This window comes from Bombus terrestris, chromosome 10 (genome assembly GCF_910591885.1).
Source record: "Bombus terrestris chromosome 10, iyBomTerr1.2, whole genome shotgun sequence".
Classification (NCBI taxonomy): Eukaryota; Metazoa; Arthropoda; class Insecta; order Hymenoptera; family Apidae; genus Bombus; species Bombus terrestris.
In genome coordinates this window covers 8,726,596-8,742,187 of record NC_063278.1, presented here as the reverse complement: position 1 = coordinate 8,742,187, position 15,592 = coordinate 8,726,596, and the positions used below count along the sequence as shown (strand labels likewise).

General features: G+C 30.0%; 2 protein-coding genes across 9 annotated transcripts; one reads left to right on the top strand and one right to left on the bottom strand.

The window, feature by feature from the left end:
• The first annotated feature begins 431 nt into the window (after nucleotides 1-431).
• Nucleotides 432-2,081, top strand: LOC100649339 (calcium load-activated calcium channel). Of its 3 annotated transcripts, XM_048409102.1 has the most exons (5): nucleotides 432-622; nucleotides 715-792; nucleotides 905-1,063; nucleotides 1,160-1,224; nucleotides 1,301-2,081. In XM_048409102.1, exons 1-5 carry the CDS (start codon nucleotides 562-564, stop codon nucleotides 1,391-1,393), a joined length of 456 nt encoding a protein of 151 aa, XP_048265059.1. In that variant the 5' UTR covers nucleotides 432-561; the 3' UTR covers nucleotides 1,394-2,081. The 3 variants fall into 3 exon arrangements, with proteins under 3 accessions (XP_048265059.1, XP_012167870.1, XP_012167871.1); XM_012312480.3 differs by having other exon boundaries at nucleotides 436-622; nucleotides 905-1,224; XM_012312481.3 differs by having other exon boundaries at nucleotides 482-641; nucleotides 905-1,224.
• Nucleotides 1,830-15,321, bottom strand: LOC100649458 (serine/threonine-protein phosphatase 1 regulatory subunit 10). Of its 6 annotated transcripts, none has more exons than XM_048409078.1 (10): nucleotides 15,212-15,321; nucleotides 13,932-15,095; nucleotides 13,787-13,852; nucleotides 12,898-13,082; nucleotides 10,716-12,583; nucleotides 5,301-5,527; nucleotides 5,050-5,206; nucleotides 4,634-4,951; nucleotides 4,361-4,520; nucleotides 1,830-4,049 (listed from the first exon to the last, which is right to left on the bottom strand). In XM_048409078.1, the coding sequence occupies exons 3-10, from the start codon at nucleotides 13,787-13,789 to the stop codon at nucleotides 3,209-3,211; spliced, it is 3,759 nt and encodes a 1,252-aa protein (XP_048265035.1). In that variant the 5' UTR covers nucleotides 13,790-13,852; nucleotides 13,932-15,095; nucleotides 15,212-15,321; the 3' UTR covers nucleotides 1,830-3,208. The 6 variants fall into 6 exon arrangements, with proteins under 6 accessions (XP_048265035.1, XP_020720672.2, XP_048265034.1 ...); XM_020865013.2 differs by having other exon boundaries at nucleotides 14,027-15,095; XM_048409077.1 differs by having other exon boundaries at nucleotides 14,915-15,095.
• Nucleotides 15,322-15,592: the final 271 nt, after the last annotated feature.

The following is a 15,592-nucleotide window of genomic DNA, read 5'->3' as shown; positions in this document are numbered from 1 at the left end:
AGTATTGTGATGCATATTTGTTATGCAATATTAGTCGTAAAAAATACAACGTTTATTTCTATATACGAAATAATTTCCGAAAATAGGTAGCAGTATTTTAAGTTAACTTATCAAAATAGTTCTCAATATATTTAAGACTTTGTATGTATTAAAAATTTTATATAAAAAAACATTTGTGATTTTATTACGTCATATGTATATATTGTATCTTTTCAGTTATATGTTAAAATTATTGTTTATCAATATAATTTTAGTAGTTACAAATAAAGTTTAAGTAATACAAAGAATATTTATTATAAAATAAAAGTTTTATAACAAAAAAGTGTGTCCGTAATCTTTAAGCTTATATAAATTATTTTTGTACCAATAACAAATATTTCTTTTTAAATTTTCATAGCAAACACAAATGTAAACACGTATAATAAAAGATGATGAAGATTAGTTTCTCTCCCATTCACAATTGTTCAAGTTTGAGAATAGGCACGGTGTTTTCAATGTGCACGTTGTATGTCTGAATAGTTTAAACGTTTAAACAGTATTTTACGAATTCTTTCTTTTATCATGTGGGCTGATACTATTTTAATCGTATTTATTAGTATTTGTACAGCTTTATTAGGAGAAGGTAATGCCATTTTTTTAAGGTATTGTTTTAAGTTTAAGGTTATATTTATTTCTATATTATACTTCCTCGGTAAATTTTGATATTATTGGTAGGTTTAACATGGTTGATGGTTTATAGAACAGAAAAATATCAAAAATTAAAAGCTGAAGTAGAAAAACAAAGTAAAAAACGTAAGTTTTTAATCATGATTATATATGAAGGAACATTGATTATTTGAACATGCAAGAAGAAAACTGATCATAATTTTAATAAATTAAATCTTTATCTTTAAATTCATTTTAGTGGAAAAAAGAAAAGAAGCACATGGAGATTCATTAGATAAACAACAAAAAAAGAAGATTGAACGGGAAGAAGAAAGATTAAAAAATAATAACAGGGATTTGGCTCTTGTAAAAATGAAATCAATGTTTGCAATTGGATTTGCATTCACAGCTCTCTTAAGTATGTTTAACAGCATTTTTGATGGTAGAGTTGTGGCAAAGTTGCCTTTTGTACCCATTAGTTGGATACAAGGTTTATCACATAGAAACCTTCCAGGAGATGACTATACAGAATGTTCATTTATTTTTTTATATATACTGTGCACCATGAGTATTAGACAGGTAAATTCATACATTTCATGTTTGATATGATTTTGTTATTATTAACTTTATTTACAAGAAGTACTGTTGGTTGCAGAATATTCAAAAAATGCTTGGATTTGCACCCTCCAGAACTGCAAGTAAACAGAGTGGAAGTATTTTTGGTCCACCACCTCAACAATTTAAATGAACTTAAATCAATATTATATTGTAAATTCAATATTTTATGATTCATTGTGTAATTATTATTTAAATTTTGATACCATACTTGGTAAATATTTAAATGTTTATGAATGATCAATATATGATAAATATAAACCTAATGTATATGTTATATTTGTTAAGTATATTTAATTACATATATAATGAATATATATTCAATACTGATGCTTCTTTTTTTAATTAAACTTTATATGATACATTATATCAGTGAACATTATAAAATTATTAACGTTTCAGACAAATATATAAAATTAACGAAATAGACAATTATAAACACAAAAACGATGTTTTGATGTAATAGTAAAAAGGTAAATTAGAAATATTTAAAAATAAATGGAGAAAATAATATATACATGTTATAAAAATGTTATAAAGGAAGTCTTTCAATTTAATAATGCAGCATATTTTAGAAAATAGGTATGACTCATGTATTCCATCAAGCAGCTCTTATACAACAATCAATGTTATATACAAACATAACGATCAATCATATACAAAAAAATAACCACTACCTGTAATTCATAAAAAATATTTAATACAATAATAGTATATCAGTGATCTATTTCATGGAGCACATGACCAAATTTATAAGTGAAAATGTACTCTATGAATATTAGACCTCTTTGAATTTAACTACTTTAAATCATACGTACACATTTTTACTAAAAATTGTTGCTTTTTAATATTATTACATACCATTTAAGCCTAAAACAGTCTCTTGTTATTAGAACTAGCGACACTTTATACAAAATGATACAATTATGATATTTACAATCAATCTACATATACGATTAAATGTAAGATATCTTCATTTAATAAAAAGTTATTTAAACCGTTATTTGAACTTTTGGTGTTATAATATTCCGTGGTATATTACGTTTAATTCGTTTTAACAGCAGTTTAATTACATATATTCATTAGTAGAAAGCGATTAAACACCCAACTGGCAATCGTGAAAGACAAATGCTTCTCAAATTGGAATCTGCACTTTCTGCTTACTAGCGTCATACTTTGAAATCACTATTTGTCATGCCAATAAGATTAAAACTCGCAAAATCCCATTTCTTTGATTATACCAATCATTCTTTCGGCAGTGGCTATCTGTAAACCGTGAACGTAAAGGGAAGACATAATCGAGAGTTCATTTTACATAACGTGTTCCAATTTTCATTATATTCTGAAAATAGACCAATAAAAATAGCTCTGACATATTTTCAGAGTTTTTTAAAAACTCCTATACAAAATCATAATAAAAATTGATGTATAGGAACCTCTTACTGTCCAGCAGCTGATGAACCTATTATTCTCTTTTTTATTGTCATTTTAAATTTAAAATGACAATTTCCATACTTGAAATTCTGCGGGAATAATTTACGAAGCAGCTGATGAACCTATTATTCTCTTTTTTATTGTCATTTTAAATTTAAAATGACAATTTTTCATACTTGAAATTCTGCGGGAATAATTTACGAAAAATAAATTTATCACGTATTCTTTCTATAATATTTATCTTTAGCATAATGTGACGCAAATAAATCGAAAATTACCGAATATCATTTAAATCTTGTGAAAATATAACTGTATAAATATTATGTGCTTAATTCTTTGTATCGTTAATAAAAAATTGCACATTATTATTCATCCTTGTAATTAATGTGAGCCGGTATCTAGTATGATTAAAAAATTTTAGGATTGTTCAGTTCCATTGATTCATTTCAAATAGAATGAACATTTATATCGTGCTACTGCTGAAATTTCAAATAAATAATTATATTAATTTCTTTCAAAATGGTGGACAGTTCACTCCGGGATGTAGATATTGGCATTTGTCACCGACACGACAATAACCGTTTTTTGAAAATTGTCTGCATACAGGTGGTTGTTTCCCGTTTCCCCTCCATCCGCCACCGCCACCCCTCCAACCCCCCCTTCCTGGCGGCCCCCCACCACCTCTATACCAACCAGGTCCAGGAACGCCTCTACCTCTACCATGTATTGGACCAGCGCCTCTAGGACCTTGAAAGTTAGGTCCAGGGCCGTATAAAGGACCAGGAGGGCCTTGGAAGTTGTTTGGATTCATATTATTGAATCCCATATCTTCTGGACCCATCATACCATAACCTTCTTGTTGTTGATTATACATAGGTGGTGGCCCCATCATTCCAGGTGGTACCATTGGACCACCTTCCATACCAGGTGGAAATGCATTTGGAAGATTCGCCATTGGATTCATTCCCATTCCATCCGGTACAACGACTTTTCCATCTCCAGTTCTCCACCCGCCTCCTCCTCCAGCAGTCAACGGACCTCCTATTTCGGGACCCATTGGACCCATATGAGAAGGTCCCATCATTTGTTGAGACATTTGTGGCATTGGACCCATTGAAGTTTGAGGGCCCATAGGTGCCATTACCGGCTGTTGATTATGTGGAAATGTAGGATAATGGAAATTTGAAACTGCCGGTGTTTGAGGTTGCAACTGAGGTTTTGGTTCTGGCCAAGGCAAGGAGGTGAAATCTTTCTCACTTTCCTTATTTCCCGTAAGATCATCCAAAGGAATGATTTTAGGCTCACTATATACATGATGCCGTTCTTCATCGGGTTCTGCCGCAGAGTCTGGAATCCTAAAATTAATATATATATACATAAAATAAAATGCTTTTCTAGTAATTGAATTATAACAAGATATTTTTTAAACAAATATATTTTGTAGAACTCGTATCAGTGAGTACAGTTTATATGTTAAACTGTACAATGGTTCGATGTCCCTACGCTTTTAATATAGCATGCATATCATTTTTGCACGAATATGTAAATTATTAATAATCGTGTATTTTAACATGCAGTACTGAATTTTATTTTAATAAATAAAACTCTATTTTGATAAATAAACTTTATTATAATAAGAAAACAATCGATTAAAATATACACATACATGCTTCGGTTGAAGTATAGTGCTTGTAAAATTCCTTTCTCTCTGGCATATTGAATATCTTTTTCTCTACTGTCTTTTCCAGGCTCTACTAAAGGTGGCGGTAAATCAATTGGAATCAAGGACTTCCATCTTGTTCTTTCTTCCATTAAGTCTTCATTACCTACAAGATTAGTTTATATCAATAATTTATTAAATTGTTAAAATAGTTCTTTGATGTTTAAAATAATAAGGATATTATTGTTAGCAACAAAAGGTTATATTTTTGCTACTTACTCAATTTTCTGGCCATTTGGAATGCTTCTCTTTCATTTTGTTTTTCCATTTGCTTCATATCGGTAAACGTTTTTGTAACGTTTACCCTTTCTGTTTCATCCAACTCGAAATAACGCACCGATTCTAGATCTGTTTTCCATTTTAATGTTTTCTTCGGTCCTTTGCGTTTTTGAAGCAATAAAACGCTTCTCAGACCATCAACGTATCGTATTTCTGGATAAGAACCGATATTTTCCTTTTTCGTCGATTCAGATAGGGAAGATGTGTCTTCCGGAGAATCGGATGTCTTCTCTTCCACGTCATCGTCCGGTGTTGGTGCTAAAAAGCAACAGAATATTTTCCAATGTTCTTTTTTTAAGTAATATATTTATATATAATTATAAACAGATATCGGAAAATAAAAGTAAAGTACTTACTGCTACTTCTAGCGTCATCATCAATATCCGATTTGAATATCCTGTTTTCTTTCTGATCGTCTAGCATCTCTTCTTTATCTTTTTTTACATCTTCATCTGAATTCTCCCTCTCCTTTTGTTCTTTATCTTCATCTGTCTCTAACGTATCTTGATAAAACTATAAAATAAATATTTTTATGTGTAATAAATGTACAAATAAACAAAGAATGTATTAATTTCTATCGGCGATGAAATTTCGTAATTATGTATACCTTAAAGTTAGGCTTGACAACTACGGGTGATTTTTCATCGGCACTTGATGGTGAAGTGGGTGGAGGTGTAACATCACGATTATCATTACTGGCAGTTTCTTGTTTCTTAGCTTCTGTGGGACCATCCTTCGTGATAGATGTTCTTCGCTTCCTCTTCCTTGGTTCTTTACTCTTCGTCGACGCAGTTAAAGCATCCATAAACATATCGCTTTCTTGTAAAACCATTGCTATAAATAAGAAAAATAACAAACATTCATAAATAAAATAAAATGCAAGAATATGAATCACAACCTATTACTTTGAATTGGGAGAAAGATTTAACACTATCTTAATAATTACATGCAATAAAACATTTGCGTTAAATGATTGATTTACAAAAATCATAACTTCGAATTAGACTAAAAATTATAATAAAATATTTTGTTAAGTAACCCTAAGAACTACGCCGCGGAAGGAAAACATTTATAATGTTGCCCCTCACCAGCACGAATTAATGATAATGATCTTATAGAGATTATAAATATTTCCATGATAAAATCCTATAGAGCAAACATTAGTTTTATTCGATTGTACAAAATTTTATCACATATAGTCAGCATCAACCTGCAAAGAAAAAGAATGTATATCGCAACACGAAGATAGAAATTAAAATTATTCCTTGGTAGAGCTGGAACATTCTAACACAAGATAACATTCTAACAAATATTGGTTGAAGAAGGAATGAGAAGGACATCCGTAATGAATCTGCAACAAAAATACAATTATTGCCTTTTAATAATACGAAATATTTTATTTTAAAAACATGTTAGAAGTCATTGCGATTTACTAGTAAAGAAAATTTTTTATAAAAATGTTATATGTACAATGGGACAATTTCGCATTTAATATTGAGAAAAGAAATAAAATTTTATTATGCATTTATAAATATAACTATAAAAAGCATTTACATCATTACATGTTTTCTAAGACAGATGGATCAATAAATTTATCGATCGATCATGATCAATTAGATTTGATCCACTGGATTATTTTATTTATTCGAAATTTCAAATGAAATTTAAGACGGAGACTAAATTCATGCATATTAGGACCAATATTTAGTATTTCAACGTTGTAAAAGTGCAAGGAATTAGAAAAGTAAACGTTAATTTAGGTGAAGCCTTTTATATAATATAGATATAAGATTATATTTTTTGCTATTAAGATATAAAACCTTTTTCTTTACGATTAATTATGTACTAATTCAAAATCTTTTAAGTGAACAAGATATTTTATTTAAATTAAAATTTTGTCATTTTTACGTTATAATAGATGCGTTTGATTTAGTATATATTGATAATATTATATGGAAGATAATATATTAATTATTGTGTCAAATATAGCTTGTTCATAAATGCATTTCAATAATGCACAAAAAACGAAGACTTTGTACATCCGTTTGGCATTTAATACAATATGTCTTGAATTTTATAAAAATTGATAATTATTCATTAGATGATACCTGACTGCTGTAAAAAATGCGAATTTTGTTCAAAAATTGCTTGCTATCAGACTGTGTTCATATATAGAGTAAATTAATGTCGAATTCAATAAATATACAATAACAACAAAAGTTGTTATAGATGTAGGAAGAAAATACAAGATATATCAAATCGATAATAAGTCGGATTGATAAACATATCAATATTTTTGGAATGTATTCGATAAAAGTGATAATAGTAAACTGGGGAATAATATGCGGGTTTTAATTATACGGCTCCAATTTTATTTCCATAAACCTTTGATTTATCCTGAAGAGTTTACTTCGTTTACTTCGTTTTAAAATGTTTCAAATCGTAATAGTACTCTTAACGTATTATCTTATACGTAACAATCAAGACGCATTTTTTTGTTAACATTTCTTTTCATTTGTAAAAAAGATCTTTACGATCGAATAGTACACATTAATATATTGACTAAAATTATTATTAAACTTTTGCGCAATGTATCAATGCCGATGGTTTTCTATTCCTTGTGCAAATGCCTAAATAGATTAAAATCTATTATTATTAATTATATAATTTTCATCTTTACATAAGGGACTTCTACATATTTTGTTTTGTATAAAAATGAATATATAATCATTAACGATATGCAATCACAGATAAAATATTTATAACAGTATAATTGTAATTACAAATAATAACTTAAACTTGAGCAAACTATAAACAAAAGATAATTAAACATTAAGATTAGTGTAACTATTTTCTTTGTATCTTATGTTTCATGAAAGGCATTAAAATTATTATAAATAAAAAAACAACTTTTTTCCTTTAAGGTAATGCCTCTTATATCATAAATTGTAAGAATGTGTATATCTCTTTTATAATGAACAAACGATTATTCTTGAAATAAAAGAGCGTTTCTGATAGGCAGAAGATGAACTAATTTGATAATATTAGTTTAAATAATGTGTAACTACTGTAAATTTTATTTTTCCATTCCATCGCTTTTTCAAATTCAAATATAAGTGAGGTAAATACCACATGACAAGCATTGTCCACGAATGGCGCGGACCTAAATATGTTGAATGGTTAATATACTATGTGAGCGTAATGCAACTACTACGAGAGACAGAATCTGACCCCATACACGAGTGTCGACATAAAGACTGTCGCAAAAACATCAGCCTCGGTATTTCGCCGAGCACACCACGAAGTGCGCTGTTGCGCAACTCCGTCGTTAACTCCCACCTATCCTCCTTTACGCGTCTTATTCAAATGATTTTCAAATGCTATCTTTTCCATGGTATTTAGTCATCTAAATTATTGAATTTTTTAATGCATCAATATCATATAAAATTTTTTGCTTTTTTCTTTCAAATGAATGACTAGATAAGGAATTAATTGTGCTCTGTTTTATTTTAAACTTTTAAGAAAAAAAACTTTTATGATCGAGTAAAGATATTCTTGAAAATTGAAGCGAACTATTCTTATTTAGGAAAGTTCAGGTATATAAAGATACACCATCTCGAAATTACTTTTTAACCCAATAAAACCTATATTATTTAAAAGAATATAGTAAGCTCGAGAGAATAATACTTTAAGAAAATAACAATTTCCTTCAATTAATGACGAGCACAACATGATCATTCTCGTTTCGTTTTTCCTGTCTTCTTCTTTATATTTTTTTCTCGTTCCAGTAATGTTTTTTCACTCGATTGTTAATCCGCGACTACTGGCAAGGAAGAAGACTTTTTCGCCATGTCGACGTTGTCATTGTAACTAGACGATTATCTGTCGTAAGAGGCCCGCTGATCCTAAGGGGCGGCTTGCTCGAAGACGTCGAGTCGATATGCAGCGTCGTATTTCATGCATTTTTGAAAGTGCTTTCGTTCCACGAAATTCTGCATTCTTTTTTTTTGACAAACTTTCTTCAAACGTCGTGCCATATTTTTCTCGCTTTTCCATCTACTCGTTCATACATACTATTACTCTCGCTCCCTCTCACTTTCGTTCACGCGTTCTTTTTCTCTTTCTCTCGCGCTCTCTTTTATTCTTTCTCACTTTCATAAGGATATCTTGGGACTATGCGCCCGCAAATTTCAATTCTCTCTGATGAACGCACGAACGTATTCGAATCATTCTGCAAATCCACTGTGAACTAAACAATGATACAAAATTGAAAAATAACATATCGCTTACAAGAATTTGTTCCCTTGTGCAGTGACACTCAAAATGGTATTATATAATAATTTTAATATAACTATTCAAGCAATACAAATATGTGCAAGAGGAATTACTAAATAAAAATATGATTTCGCTACGAATAAGGTTAAATGTTATAATTTCGTAAAAACGAACTCACAATTGATCAAAAATTAGCAACGATTAATTTTTTAAGCGTTATATCTTTATTATTATTATTGTCTAGAAATTCAGTGTATAATACCATTTTGAGAGTCCTGATCTTACTTGCACTTTAGATATGTGCGATTAGTCACCGAGAGGATGGAAATCTGGATGGGCTCACGGTATGAGTGTTTGCTTTATCAAGCATTCAGTGAGCAAGATGTATAGCAGAAACCCAAGAGTTAAATATTTCCAGATTTCTGATCAATTTATTTAAATGCTTAATAGGGTGTACATGTACAAGGGAAGAAGTATGGACAGACAAGAGTTGGTTTGTTTCCTTACCTAGGTAGATTAGTAATATCCATAGTGACTTCTATCGGTGTATCGTTCATCGGAGAACGATAAAACACACCCGGGAAATTATATCGATATAAAACACACCTTTTTTCTTTTATCCGAATAATTTTTAGAAGAAGCTGCACGATTACTTTCGATGTATTAGTTATCAAAAAATATTTGACCCTATTTTTTACTAAATGGCACTAGTCATCAAACATTTCAATCGTACGATTTAATTAATACTTTATCGAAGATTACCTGTTGAATCTTCTTAATATAGGAAATAAATCGATGCTGAAAGAGCCGATCCTAATGTTCTTCATTCTTCTAATGTGACGTTAATTTTAGAGGCAAGCACGAGAAATCCGCTCGATCCACTTCCACGTGGGTCAATCGATACAGGTTTTCTTTTACCTTCTATAATATTCTAATAACTTTTAGGAAAATAGCGTAGGGTTCTAATAAATACTATAAACTAAAATATAATATGCCTGAAAGAAACTGCAAATTAATGAGATAGACAAGAAATCTATGTAAATTTTATCCAATTCAGTAAAACGTTAACGTTCGCGCAATACGTAAAGTATAGAAGTATATAATTTGCTCGTGTTTCTCCTGGACCCAACCACCTGCAAACTCAATATTAAGAAGTTAGTAATAGCACATACAATAGAAGGAACTAGTGTTCAAAGACCAATTAAAGTTAATAAAGTTAGTAGTTTTCTTTTCCTAATTTGCAATGCTCTTTATATCAAAAAATTCATCATAGAATTAATTACTACAATCTTTAACTAAGGTAATTTTATTATATTTGACATTATTTTTTATATCATTTTATATTTAAAAAATTAGAGATATTAAAAAACAAGAATAATACATAACAAAGCAAATTGAATCAATTTATCACATATAACACATATAATCCCAGACTGAAACTTAATATAATATCAAATATAATTTCATCTCAATTCTAGATTATTTTTTATTAAAATACATTTGATAACCGTTAAAATTCATTAAAAAAAAGAGATATATTTATGTTTATTATATATTTAACATATAATATCTTCAATTTCTTTTTTCTAGTCTTTGAACATTAGAATTTTATAAAAATTTAAAACAATGTGTAACCTTTCTCCCTAAAGAATCAAAATTATGTTTGTTGAAAAATATATATATATACATATTTGTGTGCAAAAAGAAATTTTTAAATATAATATTTGAGATACTGTGTAATACTTACGTTTTGGTTTTGGTGGTATTAATTTGATGCCTCCCTTCTTTTCTTCACTTGGGGGTGTAGTTGGTGAATCCAATGATAACTTTGCTCGTTTATCTGTTGATGGAATAGCTTCTCTAAGTGGGGATGGCCTTTTCAAGGCAGGTAATTTCTGTGGTATGACCTTTTTGTCAATGACAGGTGGTTTCTTTGTTGATCTTGGTGGTGGTGGTTTTACTTCTTCTTCCAAACCTGTTGATCTGAATTTAGAATTAAATGTTTTCACAGTCTTCGGCCGTGTTGTGGAATCTTGAGAATTTTTTCTACTTTCAATGGAAATAGAAATATTCTTCTTCTCTGGCATTACAACAGCTTTCTTTGAATCAGTCTTATTTTCTTTAGAACTATCTCGAGACTCTGTTGATGACTTCTTTATTGTAACTACATCCCCAGATTTTTCTTCTTCCAACTTCTTTTTGGGTATTTTTCCGAATTTTGAACTCAGTGCCTGTCCTTGAACCTTTTCTAATGTTGCTTTGTCCTTTTCTGCCTGATCCTTCTTTTGCTTTTCCTTCTCTCGCTCTTTATCAGATTTACTCTTACTAGAACTATGTTTACTGGATGAATTGGATGAGTGATGTTTTTCCTTGTCCTTGGAAGACTTATCCTTGGAACTAGAACTTTTTGAACTACTACTACTAGAACTAGAGCGATGACTACTAGATTTGTAAGATATGGAACTAGAACGATGTGAACTGGAACTTGAAGTATGTTTAGAAGAACTTTTGGAGGATGAAGATGAGCTATGGTGATTCTTCTTATCTGAACTACTAGACTTTTTCTCATCTTTCTTAGAAGAGTCCCGATTTTCTTTATTACTAGATTTACTACTTTCACTATTACTATTGTCTTTAATGTCTTTGCTTTCTTTACTTTTAACATCCACATCAGGGCTATCTGTGGAATCTACTACAGTTTGTTTCACTTCACTTGAAACTTGGTCTAATTTTTCAGATTGTGCAATGTCCTTTTCACAATCTTGACCACTGACTACACCATCACTAAGTTCTGCAGATACTACTTCCTCAGGAGTTTGTTTCACAGGAAGAGCATCTTCCACAACATCTCCATTAACCTCTACATTTGTACTATTCGTATTTAAAACACTATTAATATTTGTAGCATCTGTCTCCACTTTTGTAAGGATCTGTTTGCCTTCACGAATTGTAATTTTATACACAGGAACTGGAGATTGTGAAGATGCAGATACCACAACAAAAGCTGGCTTTTTTGATTGCTGGGTTGACAATTGTTGTTGTATTTGCATTTGCTGCGGTTTACTAACAACTTGTAATTGTAATGGTTGCACAGTTGTCCTCTCCTGTACCTGTTGCTGGTCTTGTGATTGTTGTTGTTGCTGTTGTTGCTGGTGAATGTGGGATACTGCAATAGTTGATGTGGAATTTGGAATAAATTGCAAATCTTGCACTTGAACTGTTGCAGTTTCTGTACCATCCGAGACTTGTTGCATACCACAATGAATGGAATACTGCTGTGTTGATTGAGGTACCAAAGTTTGCCCTAAAACTCCACTAGTTTGTGCTGGAAGAGTCATGATTTGTGCTGGCACAGAATTTGGTGCAGCTTCCCCTTTCACTATTTTTAACCACTGCTCAACCAATCGACTAGCTAATACTCTAACACCTTGATGACTACCTTCTTTTGATAGACCTTTTATTAATTTAGGGCAATTGTTGCTTTTCAATCTTTCTATATCTACTGGGCATAACAACAAAAGTTCTAAGAGTTCTTGAATTAAAGCCCAATTTTTCGCAAGAATCCCATCTGTAAGCCACATATGAATGAGATTCCATCCTCCAGCCCCCATAAATCTAAATAAAGAAGAAAATAATAAATTGATCAAATTACTAACTAGTCTGTTATAAATTCATTATGCTTTAAAAATATGTTAAAAAGATATCTTATGGGACTCACATCAGTGAGTACAGTTCATTAGTAAAACTGTCCAATGGTTCTGAGTTCCTAATTTTTTACTCTAGCATACATTTTACACGATTATACAAATTATAAGTATTCGTGCTGTCAGTATGCAATTTGCATAATTTTTCTTTATATATAAATATTTAATTACTTACTTTACAAAAAATACTCTATATATTATTTAATGAAAGAAGTTTGTACTTACTGGCTAAGTAAATCAGTATTTGTAGTTTTTAATATTTGTATGTAAATGCATTTTGAAACAAGTTTCTTTGAGAACTTTGTCATTAAATTAGCCAACCGATGAACTTCTTCTTTACTTTTAATACCTCCAGTTGGCCCCAATAAGACACTAAGACATTTCAATAAAGATAAGGGATCTATACGTGGCTGAAAAAGCACATGCAAAATATTACAAATTTTTACTTTTTGTGAGGTTATGTATAATAATATAGAAAAATTATATCTCTATCAATCAAATTGAAATTAGTCCATCTTTGATTGACTTAACAAAATGTAATAGTCTGTTATATCAAGAAAAAAAAATTGTAATCAACTGGTATTTATATAATTGTATGTTCAAGTATTATTAGTATTTCTTCAAATTTAAGCTTTACTGAAAAAAGATTGAAAAAGACTGAAAAAAGATATATATCACATTGCGCATGAATAATTGCCTTCACTATAATAATGATAAATTGTACGTTACAAAAAAATGTAACTAGAATAATAAATAGAATAAGAATTTAAATATCAAATAAGATAACATCACACAGACTCGTTGCGCACAAGAGAAAAACGCGAAGATCATTTACTTTGCCCATTCTGCTACTCAATATAGAAGTATTACTAATACGTATTAAATTAGTTTTTAAAAAACTCTCATTAAACTACATGAGCGTTCGTATTGTACGATCATTAAAAGTTAGCGAAGCCAAAAATAGGATATGAGGTCATACGAGCGAAGGTTATTGATCTTACCGCTTTCCCCTACCATTACATCTTGTCATAATTTGTCGTATATGGCGCCCTCTTTCAAAAAATTTACGAAGAAAAGGGAAAGTAACTGGATTTCAATAAATAATTTGACTTACCATTTTGATGATATTCTTGATGATTTAACGCATATTGAAGTACAAACATAGGATCATGATGTAAATCTGTAATGAAACACAAAGATATTCGGTTTTTTTCATGGATACAAGTAATGTACTTTTTCAAGGATAAGCATACACGTACACCGCCATATTGTTGAATCTTTTTCACGCACGTAAAATACAGCTAACAGATTTTTCTATCTACGAATACGAAATTATTTTGTCAAAGATTATTACCTATGTCTAAATATATCTCCACCAATAATTATTCGCAAAATATAATATTCCTAATTTGCTTTTCTACCCTCTCATTGTCTTTTCATTTCTATAGGAATCATCTATATCACGAAATCGCAAATATCAATTAAAAGGATTTTTATATCAAATCTTTTCTATTTCAATCATGGTTTCAATATTTATATTCATTTCCTAATAAGAGGTAACTTGAAATACAGAAATTAAGCAACAGAAGCTACAAATAGGAAAACTATTAATCTAAGATGTAAGCTTCTTAGTCAACGGCGATCACTCGATGGTCAACTGGCGAGTCTTCTCCTGCGCAATACCTTCGCGCATGTCCCACCCAAGATGGTTACACAACCAACCAATCAGGCACGCGTTTTGAATTTTCTTTCTCGTCGACTAATACCCGAAACAACCCCACCCCTTTCACTTGACATCACCGAGCAACTGCTATTTATAGCACACCATGATTGTCCATTTGTGCTACATTAAAAATTTACCAAAATTGTTTTTTTTTAGGATTATGCAATCACTAACACTTTTAATAATACTTTAAATAATATCCAATTATCACTTGTTCATGTTCAAAATATAGTCGATAGCTCGCATGCAATCCCTATTGTAAAAACCAGGCAATCTCAAGAAAACCTCAACTTGTATCACTAATACATTATTTCTTTTCACCTTATTTTAGCCTTAAATATCTTCGTATTAATCTTTTCTATTTTTTATTATACCCTCTATGAAATATATGTAAAATTATATAGGAGTAATTTGATAAATGAATAATAGTAACTAATGAACAGACAATCGTTCTCAATCAGAAATTGTAGAAAAAATATGTATACTTCGGCTTTTTTGAACGACAGAAAAGCCACTCACATTTGATAAATAATTAAATCCTTTTTATGGAAAATATATGTTCACAGGTGTGTATATGAAATTTAACATTTCCTATACACAAAAACGATGTGGCCCTACGCTCTGATGAAAATAGGCTACGCATCGACAAATGTTACAAGATTGTCCAAAATCTGTAGATATCTTCTTGTTGATCTGCCATCTGCAATCAAACATTGTTTAAACTTTATTTTTATTACCTTAATGTCGGTTTTCTTGTAATATCTTGTTGAACGATTCCAAAAAATCTACTCTTAACTGAAGTAAAATTATTCTCACCTAACTACGTAGAAGCTGCCGTTACTCCCAAACCGGAAATGCTGTATTTTTTGTAAGCGAGTCAAGTATAAGCCTATTTCATTTACCAAAATTTATTGATTATTCATATTTAAATATTAAATATGAAAAATATATAATTTAATTAAAGTTGGAATATAAATTAAATATACAGGTCTCATAAAGCATTCAATACATTTTTGTATTACATGTATATATATAAGATCCTAACTTGACTAATTCAAAAATTAGTCAAATTAACATTTTCTATAAACAAATTTTGATAATAAATAAGAAGTACTACACATATAGATTATAAATCTCTTTCGAAATAACAAAATTATTTTTACGTTTATATTAAATTTATATAATTTAATCTTTTGA

Bases quoted from the DNA above. Each gene is read 5' to 3' on its own strand.
- LOC100649339 (XM_012312480.3), top strand. From the start codon at position 562: ATGTGGGCTGATACTATTTTAATCGTATTTATTAGTATTTGTACAGCT. The intron at 623-714 runs GTAATGCCATTT...TATTATTGGTAG, and splicing joins TACAGCTTTATTAGGAGAAG to GTTTAACATGGTTGATGGTT. The intron at 793-904 runs GTAAGTTTTTAA...AATTCATTTTAG, and splicing joins AGAAAAACAAAGTAAAAAAC to TGGAAAAAAGAAAAGAAGCA.
- LOC100649458 (XM_048409074.1), bottom strand. From the start codon at position 13,503: ATGATCTTCGCGTTTTTCTCTTGTGCGCAACGA. The intron at 5,528-10,715 runs GTAAGTATTACA...TCTTATTTATAG, and splicing joins AATACCACCAAAACCAAAAC to CAATGGTTTTACAAGAAAGC. The intron at 5,207-5,300 runs GTATACATAATT...TTTATTTTATAG, and splicing joins TTGTCAAGCCTAACTTTAAG to TTTTATCAAGATACGTTAGA.